Source organism: Rhinolophus sinicus, linkage group LG06 (assembly GCF_036562045.2).
Source record: "Rhinolophus sinicus isolate RSC01 linkage group LG06, ASM3656204v1, whole genome shotgun sequence".
NCBI lineage: Eukaryota > Metazoa > Chordata > Mammalia > Chiroptera > Rhinolophidae > Rhinolophus > Rhinolophus sinicus.
In genome coordinates, this window is record NC_133756.1 from 160,784,482 (window position 1) to 160,806,052 (window position 21,571).

General features: G+C 47.1%; 2 protein-coding genes across 5 annotated transcripts; one reads left to right on the forward strand and one right to left on the reverse strand.

Moving 5' to 3' along the window:
* Window positions 1-47: 47 nt before the first annotated feature.
* On the reverse strand, window positions 48-16,070 carry EIF1AD (eukaryotic translation initiation factor 1A domain containing). 3 transcript variants are annotated; one of them, XR_002137859.2, is made up of 8 exons: window positions 15,808-16,069; window positions 15,551-15,674; window positions 13,302-13,396; window positions 13,048-13,156; window positions 12,844-12,952; window positions 12,628-12,672; window positions 11,655-11,869; window positions 48-1,977 (listed from the first exon to the last, which is right to left on the reverse strand). XR_002137859.2 is itself a non-coding variant. In XM_019737852.2 (7 exons), exons 3-7 carry the CDS (start codon window positions 13,386-13,388, stop codon window positions 11,725-11,727), a joined length of 495 nt encoding a protein of 164 aa, XP_019593411.2. In that variant the 5' UTR covers window positions 13,389-13,475; window positions 15,551-15,674; window positions 15,808-16,070; the 3' UTR covers window positions 11,554-11,724. The 3 variants fall into 3 exon arrangements, 2 of the variants coding, with proteins under 2 accessions (XP_019593411.2, XP_019593409.2); XM_019737852.2 differs by lacking the exon at window positions 48-1,977 and having other exon boundaries at window positions 11,554-11,869; window positions 13,302-13,475; window positions 15,808-16,070; XM_019737850.2 differs by lacking the exon at window positions 48-1,977 and having other exon boundaries at window positions 11,554-11,869.
* Window positions 16,071-16,239: 169 nt separating this feature from the next.
* On the forward strand, window positions 16,240-18,066 carry BANF1 (barrier to autointegration nuclear assembly factor 1). Of its 2 annotated transcripts, none has more exons than XM_019737854.2 (3): window positions 16,240-16,532; window positions 17,166-17,304; window positions 17,548-18,066. In XM_019737854.2, exons 2-3 carry the CDS (start codon window positions 17,182-17,184, stop codon window positions 17,692-17,694), a joined length of 270 nt encoding a protein of 89 aa, XP_019593413.1. In that variant the 5' UTR covers window positions 16,240-16,532; window positions 17,166-17,181; the 3' UTR covers window positions 17,695-18,066. The 2 variants fall into 2 exon arrangements, with proteins under 2 accessions (XP_019593413.1, XP_019593414.1); XM_019737855.2 differs by having other exon boundaries at window positions 16,241-16,467.
* The last annotated feature ends 3,505 nt before the right edge of the window (window positions 18,067-21,571 follow it).

Sequence of the window (21,571 nt, forward strand, 5' to 3'; positions counted from 1 at the left end):
GAAAAGGTGACAGGAGTGTGATAGATTAAAGACACAAAAGACATCCAGAGGAACACGAGTGTAGACCTTGTTTGGATTCTGATTCAAGTGCTTAAAAACATTTTTGAGATAATCAAGGAAATTTGAACAGACTGGGTATTAGATGATACCAAGGAATTAAGTTTTGTTGGGTATGATACTGGCATGGTGGTTAAGAAAAACCAATGGTTAGAGATACACACATGTATGTATTACACATATTACATATATGTATATTATACTAAATACAGATAGAATGATGCTATGAGAGCTGGGATTTTAACTTACTCCACATTAAAAAGTAAAAAAAATACGGGGAGTGGGGATATCTGAGGCAGGACTAGCAAAATGTTGATAGTTACTGAAGCTGGTGATAGTACAAGGGTGTTTATTCCATTCCATCCACTTTGAGTATGTTTGAAATTTCCATTATAAAACTTGTGTTTTAAGAGAGCAAAAATAAGTTGGCTTAGCAACAGAAAAATGTATGTATGTTCAGCCCGACGGACAAGAATGTTTAGAACAGCACTATGTATAACCGTCCCAAACTGGAGACAAACCACGTGTCCACCCACAGTAGAATGGATAAATGGTGGATATTCATATAATGGAATAAATATGAATATGGATGAGTCGCAGACATGATAGAGGTAAAGACCAGTCATAAAATTGTACACACCGCTTCCACTTCTACAAAAACAGGCAAAATGAACCTCTGCTATTGAAAGTCAGCCTATTGTTTCTGGAGGTAGAGACTGAAAAAGCAAGAAGGGCCTAAGGGGTGATGTCCGAGGACAGAAGACTGATGTCCTGGCTCAGACCAAATCCTTCCTCCAACCTTTCCTATTCAGGCCGGCAATGAGTTGGATGCTGCTCACCATCTTTACTCAGTCTAGTGATCCACAGCTACTCTCTTCCTGAAATGCTCAGACACACCCAGAAATAATGTTTTACCAGATATCTGGGCATCTCTTGGAGCCCAGTCAAGTTGCCTCTCGCAAAACGAGGCGTGGCCACAGATGATAAACAGGATTGATCAGACCATGATTGCAAAAATATTTAATTACGGGAGACAAAAGGTGACGGGAACCCATGTGAAGGAGGAAGGCACTTGGAGGCTTCAGAGATGAGGCAAATGAGGGGAAGAGAGGAAGACATGAGTCTGAAAGCTTCAGCAGTTTTTAGAAGGGGAACAATTGAAATGGTGGGGTGAGGAGGTCCCTGGGGAGAAAACCCCTTTAGAGTCGGGAGATTCCGAGATGCCAGCCCACCCTACAAGGTTCCATGGCTTCCTGAGTAGGGTTTCCGGGCGGGAATTCTCACCCATTCTCTCGAAATGTTTTCCCCATTCCCGAATCCCGATAAAGGTTGGTTGGGAAATCGGGAAAATCTATTCTTTGAACCCAGGTGGTTGGTAGTATCAGCTGTCACTGGGGAAATGATTCATTGTGGAGAACAGAAAAGTTTGTAACTCTGGATTGGGGAACAGGAAAGCGAAAAAAATTTCTGAGAACAGGCGGGAATTCCCACCCGAAAACCCTACTCCTGAGTCCTATGTCATTTTCTGAAGCAGGGTTTCCGGGGTGGGGGGGAGCATGCATAGCCAAAGACGCTGCCGGATGAGCCCCCGCCCCCACCCCCAATGATGTGGGTACTTGAAAACGGACTAGCGTATGTGCTGAGGGGAGGGAGTGACGCCTTGCAAGTGAACTCTCCCGGGAACTCCTGTTACCAGCAGTGGACCAGTCACAGTTGCTGTTGGACCCCTCCGTTAGACCCAGCCTGCTGTTTTCCCCAGATTGTATGACTGGGATGGACGGTTTGGGGCGCTGCAGCCCACTGCCGACTTGCTGGATGTGCTTACAGTGACCCCTGCTGGTAACTTCTATAAACGTTGATTGAACACGGAGCTGGCAATGATCATACCTCTTCATATCGGCCAAGGTTGGAACCGTAGTCCTACCACGAGGAGGAAGAGCGTGCACGTCTTATACCAGAATTAATAAACACAGGGACACCCAGCAAAGTCTCCATGCTTAACAACCCGGTTCTCAGCACCTCAGTGTGAACTAGCAAGGGTCACCCGAAGTGGGCATGCTGGCCTCAGACTCTAACTGCTGCCGCTACTGGCACCTAGTGGACAGGCTTGGACATTGCTAATGCTTTACTCCTGTCACCAGGCAAGCATGCCTGGTGCCTCCATGCCTTCCATCGGGACTTTGGCTCGGGTACATAAGCCACTGTGGGTGTCCTGACTCCATTACACTAGTGATACTGACTGGTTCCTACTGGGGAAATGGTCTGCACTGCCTTGCATGCCTCTCAGATACAGGGAAGCAGAGATGGCTGGGCCTTGAATGAAGACAAAATCCAGGGTGCTGCAACCCAAGCACTTCTTTGGGGGCTACCCGGGCAACTGCTAAGGATCAATTACTGGCCTTACGTCTCCAACTAGAGAGAGAAGCCCCACACCAATCTGGCTTCTTTGTACACCAGGCAGCGTACTCCACATTTAAGAAGTTTACTAAAGCCTTTGTACTGGGCTGCCAGACAAGTGGCAAGTCTGAGCGGGCCCCCGAAACAGGAAGTTTTGCACTCTCAGGAAGCTGTAAGCCAAGCCCTGCCACTGAGCCCGTCTCCTTCAGATGCTGTGGACTTAGTCTCAGCTTCGGAAATTACATTCCACCAGTACTCACTGGCCCCCAAGGCTTTGCATTTATGGACTTCTCCCTGCTGCTGAGAAGTGCACGCTCCCACACAGATCCCCTCAGCACATAACAGATTTGTGGGCTGGCAAGACTTCAAAGGCCAGCACCTGCAACCCTGCCAAATACCCCGGCTGTCTGGCCCCTTGAGCTATCGCTGAAGTATGTTAAACACTGGACCCCAAAGCTCTCCATTAAGATTTCCAGCATGGCCACCTATAGTTTAAACCTGCCACAGAACTCAACTTGAACCGAAAGAACACATCAGGCAGGATATAAAACAGAAGGAGTGTACTTTAAGAACGTGACAGTGAATTAGAAGACCAAGTTGAGAAAATCTAAGAGAAAGGACTGAAGAAATAAAAAATGTAAAAGAAAAGCTAAGCAATATGGAAGATAGAGGTACAGGTGTTAACACCTGACTATTAGGAATTCTAGAAATACAAACATGGAGGGAGAACATACTGGAAGAAATCATGGAGACAAAATTTCCTGGAATACAAACATGAAGCACCATGGATCAAAAAGCCCAGAATGCCAAAAGGAATTACTCACACCTACATACATCATATATAGAATTTTGAGAATATCAGAGATAAAGCTTACAGAGGGAAAAAGCGCATCACATACAAAAGAACAAGAATCAGGCTGACATCAGATTTTTCAATAGTAATGGATGCAAGAAGAAAATGAAGTATTTTCAAAACATTGAAGGAAAAGAATTTAGAATCTAGAACTTTATATCCATCTAAACTGTCATTCAAATATGACAGATGGGTCCCATATACCAATTATTACAATTGTAGTTGGGTTAAATATCAGTTATAAGACAAATAGTGATTCAATTTTTAAGACACACCTAAAGCATGTGGACATATATAGATTGAAGGTAAAAGGATGGAAGATGACTTATCAGGAAAAAATAGTAACGAGAAGAAATCCCGGCTAGCTACATTAACATCAATGAAATAAACTAAGATAAAAGCATCTGTAGGGATGGAAAGAGTCCATAATAAACGGTCTAAGTCACAAAACGAGACGGCCATTTTAAACATGTTGTACTTAACAGTACTTAACAAAGTATTAAGCAAAAACTGAGACCACAGGAAGAAATCATTATATCCACCTTAGATCCATGGCTGGTGAATGGGAACGTGTTGCCACTTTGGAAAACATTCTGCAGCATTGCCTGAAGTTGTGAAAGAGGAATTCCACGCCTAGGAACTGTCCCAACAGAAACTCTCCCACATGTACAAAAACATATGTACAAGAATGTTTACAATAGCAAAAATATGGGAAGAACCCCAAGGCCAACAACAGAGGAGTGAATGGATAAGTTGTGATCCAGTCCCATAAGGAAATAATGTCGACAGTCAAAACAAATGAACCACAGCAACACACAGCAATAAGGAGAATCATAGAAATATACTATTCAGGGTGGACGGGTGGCTCAGTTGGTTGGAGCACATCCTCTCAACCACAAGGTTGCCAGTTCCACTCCCTCAAGGAATGGTGGGCTGCATCCCCTTGCAACTAACAACGGCAATTGGACCTGGAGCTGAGCTGCGCCCTCCACAACTAAGACTGAAAGGACAACTTGACTTGGAAAAGTCCCGGAAGTACACACTGTTCCCCAATAAAGTCCTGTTCCCCTTCCCCAATAAAATCTTAAAAAAAAAAAAGTGTACTATTCAACGAAAGGTCGGCTCCCAACTATGACATTCAGCACATTAACCTTTTCATAAAGTTAAAAATAACTCTTTAAAAAATATGTGTAGATAGAAGAAAAATATATAAAAAGAAAACAAGGGCATATGAAATTCAAGAAGATGGTTACCTTGGGTGGCAGAACGGAGAATGGGATGGGGGGTGTTGGAGGCATATAACTGCTTGGGTTATTGTCAAAGGTCTAGCTTTTGTGGTGGTGGGTTTGAAGGTGCATATACTATCAAAAATGACCAACTAGGTATTTAAATACAATTATTTATGAACCAAAAAAGGAATCATAATGGGAATTAGAAAACACTCTAAACTATAATTAAAATACTAGTTACTTCATACCTTTCAGGATGGCTACTATTTAAAGAAAAAACAAACAGAAAATGATGTGTTGCTGAAAATGTGGAGAAACTGGAACCCTCCTGCAGTGCTGGTGGGAATGTAAAATGGTGCAGCCACTATGAAAAACAGTACAGCAGTGCCTCCTTAAAAAAATTAAACACAGAATTACCATATGGTGCAGCAAATCTACTTCTCGGTATATAGGCCAAAGAATTGAAAGCAAGGTCTCTCAGAGGCATTTGTACACCGTGTATGTTCATAGCAGCATGATTCACAAGGGTTAAAGATAAAAGGAATCCAAGTGTCCACTGATGGGAATGGATAAACCAAATGTGGCATATCCATATCCACACAGTGGAATATTATTCAGCCTGATAACGGAAGGAGATTCTGACACCTGCTACAATATGGATGAATCCTGAGGACTTCATGCTAAGTGAAAGAAGCCAGACACAAAAGGACAAATATTGTACGGTCCCACTTCTCTGAGGCCATCTAGTGAAATTCATAGAAACAGAAAGCAGAATGGTGGTTGTCAGGGCCTGGGGGAGGGGCAAATGGTGAGTTGTTAATGGATAAAAAAGATGTTCTGGAGATTAGTTGCACAGGTAGAAGTACTTAACACTACTGAACTGTACGTTTAAAAATGGTTAAGACAGTAAATTTTATGTGTACTTTAACACAATTTTTAAAAAACTAGATATAAACACAGAGAAATTTTAGCCTACTCAAAGATTACCTACTCACCAAGGGAAAATAGTACCTTTCTTTATAGGGAAATGATCTAGAAACCACCCTTCTAACCAGGTGATCAAAATTAGCATCACCAATAGCGGCTATCCTGTACCAGGTACCCTGAGATATGCGATCAGCAAACGGCAGTTCTACGCTATTTTTGCTGAAACTGTTTAACCCAAATATGAGCACACAAAAACAATCACACAAACCCAAGTGCAGGACAGTTTTATAAGATAACTGGCCTGAACTTGGCCAGAAGAGTCCATTTTATAAAGAACGGAGAAATACTAAGGATTCTGTTCTAAATAAAGAGGCTAAAGAGATGGAACAATTACATGTAAAAACAATGTGTGTTATGTGTACAGAGAAACAGAATACGGCAAAATGTTATAAATTGGTGACCCCGATGAAGGGCATTCCAAGTATTCATTTTACAACTCTTTCACCTTTCCTTTAGGTTTGAAAATTCTCTAAGTAGTATGGGGTGGGGGAGGAGGTAAAGATGAAAATTAATGAGTTAAGCCCCCAGCCAAAAGGATTGGAAAAAGAACCACAGGATAAATCCAAAAGGCAAGAGCGGGAATTAATGAAACTGAAGAAAGCTAACAATGAAGAGCAATGACAACAAAAAGCTGCTATGTTTGGAAGAGACATTAGTAAATAAACTTCTGCCAAGGTTGCCAGGATGAAAAAGAGAATGCACAAATAAATAATATGAGATGTAAATAAGGGGATATAACTTTGGATACAGTCAAGACTACAAACATAAGGCAATTCTACAATTCTGTGCCACTAAATTAGAAACCAAAGAGATAATGAGACAATATGAAAACATTTGTCCTTGAAAGTAATTGATTCAAAAACAGAAACCTGAGCAATGTATTATCAATAAAAATCTAATTTAAAATCTACCCACCACCCCAAAAATGCCAGGCACAGGTGGTTTTACAGTAAGTTTTACCAAGAGGTTTAGAAATGCAAAATTCCAACCTTATACATACACTTGTAATAAAAATAAAAGATAGAGAATGAGTAATGCGGGGCCTGATCCCGCTCCCCGCACAAGAACGCAGGATATGGTGAGGCCAAAAAGAAACACCCATGGAGGCATAGAGAGGGGAGTCATACCACTATAGTCTCGATGGTGGCTGGTTGAGACACAGAAGCAAACATCCGCCAGTACCCCAACAGGGGGTCTTCCTGCACCCCAGTCTCGCTGGCGGCACGGTGAGACACAGGAAGTTAGATCCACACGATCCGCAATCTGCCATCCACACTTGCTAACCTCACTTGCTAGCTGTAATCCGTAGTCCGCTTCTCTGCCAACCCACCCACCCATTTGCTAGCTGAAATCCGTGCCTGCTAGCCAAGCCACGGCAGTTGTATTAGTGGCTAATGGCTAACCGGTAACAGCTGATGGCCACTCAGCCACAGCGGATGGCGATCTGATTACAGCTGATGGCCATCTAATAACTGAGCCAGCACCTTTCCATGTGAGGCCAAAAGCCTGGAAACTGCTCTCTGGGACTCTGCCCCTGCAGAATGCTGACCAACTCATTTTAGGAGGCTGGCATAACCTTGATATAAAAACCAGACAAGGGCAGTACAGGGAAGGAAAAGCTTAAATCATCTCATTTAATGAAACTGGATGCTCAAATCCCCCCTGCCCCCAGTATCAGAAAACCAAATCTTGGCAATATATTGAAAAATCCACCATGACTTTCAGTCCAAGAATGCAAGGATGCTTTAACATTAGGAACTGTGCCAAGATATCTCACCACACCTACATATTAAAGGAGAAAAACCACGTGGCTAGCTGATTGCCATGTGTGCTCCTTGGCACATATATACACAGAGTGGCTGGATGACAAGGGAGAAAAGTGAGCTGGGGAAGCCCTGGTAGAAATGACCTGGCTGTAAAGGTTGGTCCTAAAGTGACAGAAGTGCTGTCTGAAGTGCTAGACCTCTCAAACCTAATTGCAGTATGGGTCAGTGCGATCAGGCACCCGATCACAGGCGGGGCCACGGCACTGGGGGAAAGGGGGCTCTTCGAATACTCAGCTCATTCTGGAAGATCTATTCACACATGGTTGGCTTCCACCACTAATCTGGGAAACAGAGGTGGAATTCAGCTTCAGAGAATGACAAAGGGAGTAGCATGCAAAATTCGAGGACTCTGCCTCCATCAGGGTCCCGAGTTGCAACCCATAGGAGCTAAATGGCTGACAAAAGATGGAGAAGTGGAGATGAAAAGGTTTTAGGGAAAAAAAGAGGCTATTAGGTAAGTCACAGAATCACTGAGAGCTGGAGAAAAACATACAGCCACGCTTACAGACACGACGCCAAAAATAAACCACACCAAGTGGGAAACAGTCAAAGGAGTCGACTTACAGCCCTTAAATATATTCAAAAGCAAGAATCAAATTAATGAAACATACAACTCAGAAGGTAGAAACGAGAAATTAAATCCAACGAAACAGAAGGGCCAATAAAGTAAACAAACATTTTGCAAAGCTAGTCAAAGAAAATAAAATACACAGAACACAGATGTTTGTTGGTTTGATATCCTCATTCCTTGCCCTTTTTTCTGGTATAAGAGCTTCTATTCCATGGGAAACACGTCATGTGGATCAGGTGTGGCTCATCTTGCCTCCCCCGAACCACCTCCACCAACTCTGCCCTGGCCACCGTGGCTGCTCAGTAGAGGACAAGTGACCTGAGCAAGACCAACTGGTCTTCCTTGAAATACATGGATCCTGACAAAGGAACTGTCTGTAAGGACCGAGTGTAAGATGGAGCTTCCTGCAGAAAACACTTGTAAGAAGAAAGGGATTGATCAACCAAGAGGAGCAGAGATGGTCTGAGAAACAAACGAGGACAGAGTCCTGGGCCCAGGGTCAGCCCTGCCTAACGCTGGCCAATGAGCTGTTTGCTTCTGCAATTCAAATTATTTTGTCACTTGTAAGTAACAAAGTCACAAGTAATACAAATTAATTACTACGCCCCACTTTTTGCCCCAAAGGCTTAAATATACATGGAATATATGATTCTAAAGAAAAAGTTACCAAAATTGACTCAAGGATAGAAAACTTGAGCAGATAAAATGCCAGAGAAGAAATTTAAAGATGAAGAATCTACCCCTAAAAAAGGCATCAAGCACAGATGTTTTTATAAACAAGTTCTAAGAAACTTTGAAGAAACAATTCCTTTTCTATAAATTATTCAAGCCCGGAGAAAAATATGACATGTTTCTAAACCCATTCTACATGGTAGCATAATTCTGTTATCAAAATGGGACAAGGGAGATCGTTAAAACAAAAAGTGAAATTGGCCCAGGGAAAGATATAAAACCCTAAATAAATATTATAAAATTAAGCAGGGTTTACATCAGAATGTTAGAATGGTCCACATTAGGAAACCTATTAATGAAAATCAGTACAATAAAACAAAATCAGCAGATGTCAAAATTCATCATGTTGAATAAAAGGAAAAAAACCCCCAGTCAGAATAGACGGAAACACCTCCAGCCTAATAAGGTCACTACCAGAAACCTAAAGCAAGAACTGTATTTCTTGATGAAACATGAGCATTCCCGCTAAGAGGAACGAATAAGGGTGCCGTTCAACATTATACTGGAGATCCTGGTCTCTCTAATTCACAAGAAGAAATGAGCATAAAGGATCAGATAAATCTGCTTCTACATGACTTGACTCTTTAGCCAGAAAACCAAGAGAATCAACTCAACTAGAGAATTCAATTAGATCGATTAGGTGAGCACACAGAGATTTCCTATATGCCAGTGATGGTCAGAAATGTAATTTCAAAAGACCCATTCATAACGACAAATAATTGAAATTCCTTAAGAACGTATACACCTCATTTCTGGATAGGAAGATTCAAAACTATTAAGACAGCACTTCTCTCCAAATTAAACTGAGATTTAAATCCATGCCAGTGACAACTCAACAAGACTTTTAAGTGAAAATTGACAAATCTATTGTGAAGTTCTTATATATGAAAATATGAAATTTTCAAGGAACAGTGGGGCAGGGGTGAGGGAGCTGTGCCAATCACGCTATGAAACGTGGTACATGCACTCACATCAGCAGGACAGAAAGAGATCCATTTATACGCAGGAATACAGTTTATTTTAAGGAGGTATTTTAAAATCAGTGAGGAAAGAATGACCCATTCAATAAATGAAATAGGGACAAGTGGCCATCCCTTTAGGAAAAAAGTTAGCTGTCTCCCATAAAAAATAAACTTCAGACAAGTTAAAAATAGATATACACACACATATAACTCTACCTTGCCTGAAGTCAATTTTTTGTGTATATACAAAAATGGACTTTTAAACATACGTCTACACACATGGATTTTTAAACATACGTCTACACACACACACATATACTTAAAGCAATACTAAGCAAACAAAGTGAATGAGTAGATAAATGAGGAAAAGATGAAAAATAGGAAAACCCATGAGCACATTTGCAGGGTTGGTAATGGGGAGGTGAGAGTCCCCCCAATGGCTATTTCTTCATGAAGCAAGAGCTGTGGTAACTAACAGGGGAAGGGGGAATTGGTGGACCACATAGAAGTTGTGCAATACAGCCCAGAGACAGGTTGGCGGTCTGCTCTCGTAGCTACTTGGGCGCAGGCACAGAGGTGAACGGTTGGGTGGGCGGCTGTGTGGGCCGGGATTAGGTTTTAGTAGATAAAGACAATGGAGGCAGACCAGGGAGTGGAGGGTGTGGACCATGGAATCCACGCTGTACAAGGACGGAAGTGAAGATGGGAGGGTCATGATGAGACTGCGGCAGTGCGGGAGGATGAAGATAAAGAATTTTTGCAGAGGGGGTAGTTGAGCAAGTTAAGTAGGAAGGCCAGAGGCGGTGATTGTACAGGTAGCTGAATTCAAAAGGTGCTGCAATTTCTTTTTCTGTTGTTTTTGCCCCCACCCCTATGACCCCATCCCGGTTTTTTTTTAAGCCGTTGTTTCTCAGTCTAGTTGTGTAGGACACAGCTCCCTGGCCCATGCTGGTGTTATGAGCCTCACACTCCCCCTGGCTGAGGCCGTCGGTCACCGGTCGTTGGTCGGCCGCTCACAGCAGCTCACGGCAGCTCACGGCAGCTCTCGCCGGCTGCCAGCCACTCAAAGTGGCTGCTGGCCGCGCACACCGACTGCCGGCCACATGCCGGCTGCCAGCCAGTGTGGCCACCGGCCGCTCACGGTAGCCCAGGTCAGCACACAGCAGCCCACGGCAGGTGCTGCCATTTCTATGGATGCCAGGGGTCCAGGGAGGAGGGATGGAGGCCGCAGGCCTGGACGCGAAGACAGGCATGTTAGTGATGGGGACATCAAGGAACTAAAGGGCCACAGTGTGGAACAGGCCCATCCATGGGAGGCAGAAAATAATGACAGACTCGGGGGTAGAAGACTCTAAGCCAGGAGGTAAGCGAAACTCATCCATGTCTGAGCACTGACTACAAGGTCGATGGCAGCGAGGAAGAGGCAGAGTGTAGAGCCCGAGGTAAACGCTTCCAAAGAGAAGTGGGATGATGGGCGTTATAACAGGGCTGAGGGGTGATGGTCTGAGAGGCCACACGGAAGCCACCAGCCAGGGGATGTACACAGCAGCATGGAGGTGGGCATTCCTGTGACTAAAAGGCCGGAAAAGCAGCTTCCAAGGCTTCCTGAAATTCACCCTGAGTGTTTCTGAGAGGCAGGTCCTATGGCACTCGGTCCTACAGCGCTGATCCTGGATGGCTGCATCACTGACTGAAGCAGCCATGAAGTGGGACTGTGCCCGGGTAGTAAATGCATGCAAGGAGGCACAGCACAGGGCCTGGCACTCACTAAGTGCCAAGAGAGAGACAGAGAGAGAGAGAACATGTAGCAAAGACCCCAGCCACTCCCCATTTCTTGCCCATCCAGCCCATCTGCCCATGAGGACTCCCCCAAAGAGCAGTCAGTTTTTAACTTTACCACAGGTCCCTCCTCCCTCCAAAGAGCCACTCGGACACCAGCACCAATCACCACCCACCAGGGGTTTAATTCTCCTAGGTCAGAAGGTCAGTTCAGAGAGGGGTCCTGCCTTGTCCCCCCCAGGGGGAAGATGTGCAGCGTACCCTGGGACTGTCCCAGCTCGGTGGAGCCGCGGACTAGTCTCTGAGCAAGAGGAGTGGTGGGTCCGGGGTCTCAGGCTGCCTGCTCCTCCTCGCTCTCCTCCTCACTCTCCAGATACTGTCTGCGGTTGGTGTTAACAAAGAGGTCAGAATCATCTTCAGAGCTGGACTTTTCTTCCGACGCGTCGGGCTCAGTTGCGAGTTCTGGCTGATGCCGGCTTCATGGGGGAAAAGGACAGTTAGCCCAATGCCTTCTGGGAAAACCAGATCTGCAACAAGGAGCCCCACAAAAAGGAGGACCATATGGCCAAGAGTCAGAACTCAGCAAGTCAGACAGGGAGAGAACCAGCAGGCAGCAGGAAAACGCAGCCAAGCAAAACAGGCTAGAGACTACCCCCACCTCAAAAGTTTACCAGAGCCCTTGTTTTTAATAATAACAATTCTACTACCGTGTTTCCCCAAAAATAAGACCTCGCCGGACAATCAGCTCCAATGCATCTTTTGGAGCAAAAATTAATAAGACCTGGTCTTACTTTACTATAAAACCAGGTTTTAGATAAGACGGGTCTTATATTAATTTTTGCTCCAAAAGACACATTAGAGCTGATTGTCTGGCTAGGTCTTATTTTCGGGGAAATATGGTACCAGCAACTAACACACAATGGACCCACGTTGCTTACCAGGCACCATACTAAACAATTTTGTAAGCATTAACTCCTTTAATTCTCATTATTCTTTATAGGTGAGGAAATCCAGGCTTAAGAGATTAAGTAACCTACTTAAGTCACTCAGTTGTAAGTGACAAAGCCAGGATTTTAACGCAGGGCATCTGACTTTGAAGCCATATACATAACCACATACTTAGGAGCTCTCACCAGGGACCCTACGTAGGAGAAAGGAAGGTTGTTTTCCACTCAAAGCACCAAAGCCTAAAACCCTATTTTCTGTCTTCCCTATCCTATGGTTTGATCCTTACCTGTTCCTGTTGTGTTTCTCTGCCACTTCAGAGAAGGCCGCGGGCCTGTGCCAAGAGAAGAGCCAGGGTTAGAAAGATCAGAAATCTCCCAGCATGAAAGCCATTTCCAGCTGTCCCTGCCTGGGCTGCCATGATCGATCTTCCCTCCCTCAATTTCACAGCTAGGAAGCCAATCCCCCAGAAATCAGGCAGCCAATGACCCAGGGAACCACCTACCAGCGACCCTCCTTCTGCAGAGAGCTCACGTGATGTTTTCTGAGCACGAAGGAAATCTCAGCCTTCACCTTTTCTCCCTCTTCAATAGGGTCAACAATGAGAAAGTCCCCTGTAGGTAGAGAGAAAAGGTAGAGTCAGTTCAGCTTGCACTGGGGGAAGCCAAGGCCACTGGAAACGGTTCTGTGTCTTAGAGGGCTCTCTCACCTCTCTTGATCCAGATGTTCTTGCGGTATTTGGAGGGCATGCTCACCAGGAAGCACTGCCCCTGGGCTGTCTCCACCTCATGTAGATTGTTCCCTGGGGTCCTGAGTACCTGGTCCAGGAGAGACCAAGAACCAGTCGGCCTCATCAGCTAGCTCAAAGACCCACTGAGCCCCACTGCACTCTTCCCCCACCCCAGGGGCCCAACAGGAGTGGAGGGGTAGGGTACGGAGTAGCTTGTACCCAATGCTACTCACCCTCACAATCTGCTGCCGCTCGGAGGGTACCATGTGCTCCCCCTGCACCTCCTTCACCACATGCTTCCTCTTGGTGGCCCGAGACATGTTGGGTCCTGTTCCGGGGGGTGAGGGACACAGAGGCTGTCAACTCCTGCTCCTGAGTTTCTTGGATGGCAGGTTCAGAACCCAGGACTGTTTTCAAGATGGGGAGGGACTTTTTACTGAGGAGTGACACAGTCTCCTGGTTAAGCACATGGGCTCTAACATCTAATTGCTTGAATTGAAATCCTACCTTGATTATTTCCTGTGGACCAAAAAAAGGGGTTCCATGGAAAGTGACCTTACAGAGTGACCTGATCATAAATTCAGAAATGAGCAGGTCATGGTGGGTGGTCACACCCCAGGCATATAACTTCTTTAGTGAAAGGTTTTTAAGCCAGCCAAGTAATACCCCTTTAAGGCCACCCTCAAAGATAGCACATAATCTTATTAACTACTCTGCATCCCAATCCCTGCCCTGCTTTCTCCCATCCTCAAGTCATCTTCCTTAGACCCCTTCTCCTTACTTTCTAATGCATAAAACAAACTGCAAAACTGTTATTCTCCAGAGCATTTTAGATCTTGCTCCCTAGCATAGGTCATCGGTTTGGCTCAAACTCATAAAAATTCTCCATGGTGATATGGGAGAGCCCCTTACTATAGAAATTTTAAGTCTCCTTTTCCCTAGTTTCTTAGCTCCCTAGCCCTGGGCTTTGATTACTCTTCTAATCAGTTTCTGAATCCTAGACTAAAGATTGCTTCTAGCCTGAATCAGAGAATGTCTCTTAAAAGCCTGTGACTTCCCAACATCCTCCAAGCCATTCCAGACCCCCCAGTATATTTGTTAATTGTAATCAGTGAAGCCTAAGGTTCTTTTCAACCCATTCTGGGCCCAGCTCCTGGGCAACTGATGCCACCTAAATGGTTTAATGGCCACCGGCTCCATAGAGCTAACGGATTTATTAATTAAAATCTATTTTTCCTCCTTTAGGGGCCTTGGGGATACAGAGGATACCCCAGCAAGATTGCCAGTTGCAACCAAAGAAGCCAACATGGTCTTCCAGGCAGGTCCCGAGACCCCTTCCTCTCATCTGAGATCAGATAGGGCGAGAGTTCCGTGAATCCCCCAATAGATAGGGACAGTTCTTCGCCCCCGTCCAACAGGAAGCAGATACAGAAAAAAACACCTTCTGTCCCTCAACTTCCCATAGAGTTTTTACGGGGATCATGTCTTTCAAGGGGAAAACAAGGCACGCAGTTAGAGACAGGCATCAGGTCTCTGCATTCCTGAACAGAATGCGGCTGCCCAAAAGACCTCCCCTCTCCGCCCAAAACTTCCCCTTTTCATTGTAATTATCTACGCCTATGAGGAACAAATGGGTACAAAATATCCAACTAGATTAAACCAGCCCCTCACTCCTGTGCAGTAAAGGCCACAATCTCACCTGGGCCTCATAATACCATCATTATAATATCATACATATGCCTGGGAGTTCATTAATATCATTATAACAGACCGAATTCTGGGAAAGAACATGCAGAGTCTAAAAAGATGAAGTAATAGCCTCTTGTCAATCACAGGTGTCAATCAAGTGGTCCCACTCCCGCAAAGGAACAGCCCATTCTAGAGGGAAAAAAGGATAAAAACGCCAAGTCCTCCCCAGTCAGGCCCTTTTTGAGCCCGGGCCCTTAACCCTTTGGGCCTTTGAGCCAGGTCCTTTTTTGAGTCTCTTCTGTTGCTCAGCCCGCTCCACACTCTTTGGAGTGTACTATCCCTTTTAATAATGGCCCTTGAGCCATTGCTTTCTGCTCGATCCGCTTCTATTTCCTTGGAGAGTACTATCTCTTCTAATACATTGCTTTTTCACCACTTTATCTTGGTATCTCGTTCAATTCTTTGTTCCAGATGCCACGAACCTGGACACCCTCTGGTAACTATGGGTTTTGACGTTCTTACATTGACATTCCTTACTGTTTAACTTTCCCAAGCCACAAAGAAAAATAACAGCTAACCCAGAACATTGTCATTACGATGCAATGATGTGAGCAGAACACTTAGCACAGTGTACCGCAGATAAAAATAACTCATGTTGTCGTAAGTACTGGCATACATAAAAACGAAATAAATCATTCTGGCAACCGTTCACGGAGGAGTGTGAGATAAACTATCTTCCTCAACATGCTTGTATATCCCAAGTACAGCACAGCCATACAACACAGATACTCACCTCAACAGACTACAGATAAGAGACCAGTTTGGAGATCATCGCAATGGTCCAAGCCAGGAACGAGTTCATTAAAAGTCGAGGTAAGCGGGCGTGGCCTGCGGCATCTACTATGTTTCCGACGGTTCTGAGAAGACAAGAATTGGCACCACCAAGACTGGTGGTTTCTAAAGGAAACTCCGAGTGTCACCTCAGGTTGCCTTTTCCTGCCCTCCTCCCTCCCTATCCCGGAGGTAAGACGCTCACAGACCCACACTTACTTTCTGGCCTTCTTCTCCCAAAGGCGTTGCTTGAACGATTCCGTTCTCCGGGCTGGACGCTCGCTGGGAGCGGCTCGTCCACGACTCACTTCGTAGAAAAGGAACTTGCCGGCGATCACGACGGTAGCGTCACCTTGGATACAGATCTCCGGAGTCTCCAGCTCCTGCCGGACTCGTACAAGTCCCACCGCGGTGAGGGCGACACGAATCGGCCTGGGTCGGACCCTACCGAGTACCGTACTTCCGGCCATCTCTCGGAAGTCTTCGGCCACGCTCCTCCCTCCCTGTCCGTTCCTTTAACTCTTCCCACCCCCAGGTCGCGAAAGCTAAGTCCTTGAGTTCCGGATGCCGTGCAGCAGGGAAATAAAAGTTTTCTCCACCGAAGTCTCTACTCCTTGAGACCGGAAGTACTTCTGGAGAAGCGAGACAATAGAAGGCAACCCGGTTTCCCCCTAAGCGATCGGAAAGAAGCCCCTTCTAAGGCCGCCGTGAGGTCCAGAGAGCCTCATCTCTATGGCTCTAAGTGGCTAGAAGTGCCACATTTTTTAAGCGGCTCTTGAGGCGACCCGGAAGCGGAAGTAGAAGAACGTTCTAGTGAGTTGAGGTATCGGCGGGAGCAGCCGGGCGTAGGAGTATCCGTTACGGGAGCTGAAGCTGCCGGTGAGCGCGAGCTGCACAGCAGGGCTTGGACTGGAAGCAGAGGACGCGCGAGAAGGAGGGAAGCCGTAAGCGCTACGGCCAGCCAGAGAATGCGCACTCGGAGAGGGCTTGGCGGCCCGGCGAGGAGGGGCGGGACGCGGCGCGGGCGCGGCGGCGCGTGGAGGAGGCGGGGCGACGCGTCTCGGGGGCGGGGCCTTCGAGGCGCGGCGGGAGCCCAGGCGTGAACCTAGTGGGGTTAGGGAACTGAGCTGGTGTGTGCGCTCTGGCCGGTGCCTGTGCTCTCTGAGCAGCCAATTGGGGCGGGTGGGGCAGGGGGACCCTTTGTTTGCTTTTCTGGCTGGGTAGCCCTTCCAGGCAGAGTCAGTGCCTTCTTTGCTCAGCCAAGGTCACAGAGATTGTGACACCTACCTTCAGGGCGAGCTCTGGCTACTGACCGGCCTGCGCCACCTGATAGGGCAGGATAGTCTTTCCTCTGGGGCAATACCAAAACCCAGTTCCCGCAGGGAGTGAGAGAGATTTCTCTCTTGCGTAGTGGGGAAAATCTTGCCTTGGACCTCAGTTTTCTCATCTGTAAAATGAGGGGAATTGAATAACCCACCATAATCGCTGGTCTAGCTTCCTTTAAATATGAGATTGCTAGTGGGCCTTTGGGAGTTCCCGGGTTTTCAGTCCTAACCTACCTTTCTTGGGATTCGTAGATAAATCCTGATCAAGATGACAACCTCCCAAAAGCATCGAGACTTCGTGGCAGAGCCCATGGGGGAAAAGCCAGTGGGGAGCCTGGCCGGGATTGGTGAAGTCCTGGGCAAGAAGCTGGAGGAAAGGGGCTTTGACAAGGTGTGCGGAGGCTGCATGCAGCTGGGGAGGGCTGGGGGTGGCAGACTACAGTATTGCCTGGCAGTTTGGAAGCGAGGAAAGTGAGTGTATCTGGTGGGGGAGGACCGTGGTATATAATCTAAAGAGGTAGCCAGAACCTGCCCTGCCTCCTAGGCTCATGTGCTCTGAATGCCACAGGAGTGGCCTTGTTCTTAGTCCCACAGGGCACTGAACAGCATGCCCTTTATTTTGCCTGTTTTGCAGGCGTATGTGGTCCTTGGCCAGTTTCTGGTGCTAAAGAAAGATGAAGACCTCTTCCGGGAATGGCTAAAGGACACGTGTGGCGCCAACGCCAAGCAGTCCCGAGACTGCTTCGGGTGCCTCCGAGAGTGGTGCGATGCCTTCTTGTGATGCACTCTGGGGAGCCCCCAGTCCCTAGCCCCAGCCTTGAGTCTCCTGAGTTTGCAGCCGAGTGGGGGCTCCTCCCCTGCCCTGTACAAAGGATTGATGTCTGCTCAGCCTCCAGTGTCATCCAGGGTCTTCAGGGAGTTCTCTCCTCTCACCATTTCAATTTTTTCAGAATTCTTCGTTTTGCATGCATCTCCCTTCTCTTTCCCCTGCCAATTTCATGTTGATAATTACCAGCTTTTCGAGTGGATTCCTGGCCCCTTCCCTCACCCCCACCTTCCTCTCCGGTCTGTTTTATGCCATTTGGCTTCTCTTTTGGCAGAATAGTCATTGTCCTTATAAAGTTTTTTAAATCAATAAAGTTAGTGGCCTTCAGGACTGGGTTTTGTGTGTCAAAAAACAGATGGGCTGGGAGTCGCCTCTTCCCCAGGGGCTGATCAGGTCTGTCACACTCCTTATCAGTGCCAGTCGAAACTGGCAGCTTCCTCCCTACACCGGAGGGCAGCCACCCTAGCCACATAAGCCTCAGGCAGCTGCCTCAAGAGTACCTCAATCCCGTAGTAACATGGGAGAGAGTGTGGGTTGGTCCCTTCCTGGGATCCAGGTGTGCTGTGCTATTCCAGATGTCAGCTGAGTCAGCTGAGCCAGCCAGCACCTGGTGGAAAAGGAAGTGGGAGTCAGAGGTACCAGGAAGAGGGGGACGGAATGTGGGTAAAAGTTCACCTGCTAATCATCAGGTGCTTTCCTGGCCTTTGGGAGGAGTGAGCAGGGCTCTTGAGGTCTGCCCCACTCAGGGAGGCAGAGAGCATGGGATCACAGCTGAGGGAGAGTTACACTTTTATCTGGTACATTTTCATCCTATTTTTGATTGCACACTTAGTGAACCAGCCCCACAGCTAAGATCTTTACCAATATTTTTTTCTTCCACAGTAAAGAATTGTTTTCTCTTTTACAGGTGAGGAAACCAGGGACTCAGAGAGACTGGACTTTCTGCTAGGAAGTACCCCCATCGGCCCTCAAAATAACTTAGAAGCCCATGTACCTGAGAGCCCTATGTTCCTTGGTCATGTCCCTCAGCCTCTCTGAGCCTCAGTTTCCCCACTTGGAAAATGAGATTGTTGTAAGGATCAGATGAAATGCTAGCTGTGCAGCACCCAGCCTTGCTTGGCTTTCAGTGTTTTGGTGGGGCCTCGCTGAGGAACTGCTGCATATAGGGTGTTCCTCAGAAGGCTCCCAGTCTGGTGAGGACAGACTGACAGACATTAAATACAAACATTGGGGTAACAGGAGAAGATTTTCATGACTTCAGGGTAGAGAAAAATTAAGAAAAAGTTGATACATTTAACTCGATTAGTAGAAACTCCATCTAAAGATACCATAAAGAGAGTGACAGACAAAACTGACTGAGAGTGGGAAAGGATATTTGTAACACATACGTGACAAAGGACTATATCCAGAGCATATAACATAACTGCAATGAAGAAAAGCAAACAAAATAATTACATTAGTAATCAGAAATGCAAATGAGGTGTTATTATACACTCACTGGATTGGCAGAAATTTTAAGCCAGACAATACCAAGTGATGAGGAAATGGAGCAACAGGAACTGATACCCAGCTGGTGGCAATGGCACTTGGTCTGAACACTTGGGAAAAACAGTTGGGTGTTTTCTATAACTGAACACCCACCCTGTGACCCAGCTATTACACTGCCCTGGAGCTATGGCTGAGGACACTGGCACACCTGCTCCAGCACCTATGGGAGCCTTCAGAGCTGCTTTTTTTCTAACAGCACCAACTGGAAGAGCTCTGATGGCTGTCAATACCCGGGGAAATGAATTCACAACAGCTGTGGCACAAGAGTGAATCTCAATACTGAGCAAACAAACATCAACATACACAGTAAAGTTAGGTCAGTTCTTGCTTAGGGATCTCTAGATTGGTGGTAAAACGAGAAAGAAGAGCAAGGAAAAGGTTTAATGCAAATGTCAACAATGATTGCCTTTGGGGTGGGATGTGGGTGTGGTGAGTGGGACAGCCTGAAGGTGGGAGCGGCAGTTTCCATTTCTTGACCTGTGTGGTGGTAATACAGGTGTCAACTGATAAAGGGAACAGAAGCGTTCTGTGTACTTTACGTTAGCTCCATCTCAATAGAAGAAGGAGGATAAAAGGGAAACCAAAGTAAAGACCTGGGTATAGAGCAATTATACGAGTAATTGGAAACTGGTGGTTATTAGTACGGAGGAGGTTCCGAGCAAGGTTGGGTCTGGGAAGTTGAGTGGCTCCCTTGGAAGGGCACCAGGTGGCCAGAGCAGGGCCCGGCTTGTGTTACAGGCCACCTCCTGGGAGGGTGCCAGTCTGCAGCCCAGACCAAGATGGTAATGCAGGCTGTCCCAGGAGTTTCAGGCCTACCTATGTTTCTGATGTTTTCCTGGATGGGTCCAGGGTCACTTCAGAGTCCCCTCAGCTTTGACTCTTGTGCTGTGATACTGTCACACAGGCCTGGTGTGCTTTGGGGGGCTCCCCCACCTCAGCCCTGACGCTGCCAGATTGTTGCTGGCACTCTGAGGTAATGGAGACTGGTTCCTCCTCCACAGCGCCCTTCCCAGGGTCCTGCCCACGCTGGTTGCCCAGTTTTGCCGCCCATGGCTCTGGCACCGAGGCCTGCCTGGCAGAACCTGGTGGGACACACTGCCTGCTCTGCTTCCATGTCATGGGCTCTTCTCTGCCTCACCCACAGGCTTTGTCTCTGAGGAGGCTGGAGCCTGCTTTCTCACCTCCCTTGGTGCTCAGGCAGTACCAGTGACAGGTTAGAAAGGCCCGAACCCTTTATCTTGGCCCCTGTGTGCACCCCGCACAGCTTCCTGGATCAGTCCTGGAACAGCAGAAGACAAAGGGCATGCCGAATGTACCCTGAGACAGTGTGGCCTCTCAGAGATCCAACCCCAACCCAGCCAGTAGGACAAAGGGCCCCAGGCCTACGATATTGGAGAAAGCGGACAGGTGAGGATGTGTATATACCAGGTTATCCAAATGTCAGCCCATGTTACCCAACAGGACGTGCTTGGCAAGGCGCATGGGTGGGCCTGAAAGTCAGCAAATATTGACCCAATGTCATTGTCCAGCCCTCTCCCGCTGCTGCACCCAGCCAGAGCTTGACCCCCCTCAGCCAGTCTACTCATGAGTGCTCAGATCTGGCCCAGAGCTGGGAGTGAACCCAACCCATGCACTCCAGAGTCCTGAAGGTGTCCTGATGCCCCTGGAAAGGAAGTAGGGGGAGGCTACAGGACGAACCCAAGCCCTAGACACATCTGCCCCAGTGGCTGTCCAGATGTGTGAAACCTTGGTAGCTGCTTGACCTCCCTTCCACATTGCCCCCTCCTACAGGGACCCAGGGCTCTCTCTACTGTACTCCTGGCTGGATTGGTGGTCGCCTGAAAGAGCCAGCCAGGTCTGGTTCTGGTCTCAGTTCCTCCTTTGTTGGCTGTGTGACCTGGAGCCAGGTGCCTCGCTGCTCTGAGCCTGTCTGTCCTGTCAGCTGTGCAGAGCTGGAAAGATTCAACCAGCTAGTTACCGGAGAGCCCCTGCACTTAGGAGAGCTCCTTCCCAGTGGGGAGCTTTAACCACCGTTGGATCACAGCTTCTGTGGGGACAGAACCCCAAAAAGCAGTTTCCAGGGTCTCGGCCTCACATGGACAGGTGCTGGCTCAGGTAGTAAATGGCCATCAACTGTGATTGCATGGCCATCAGCTGTGGCTAGTTGGCTGTCAGCTGTAACCAGTGAGCCATTGGCCACTAATATAACTGCTGTGGCTATGCTAGCAGGAAAATGGGGGCTAGCAAGAAGATGGTGGCTGAGCTAGCAAGAGCGGATTGCAGA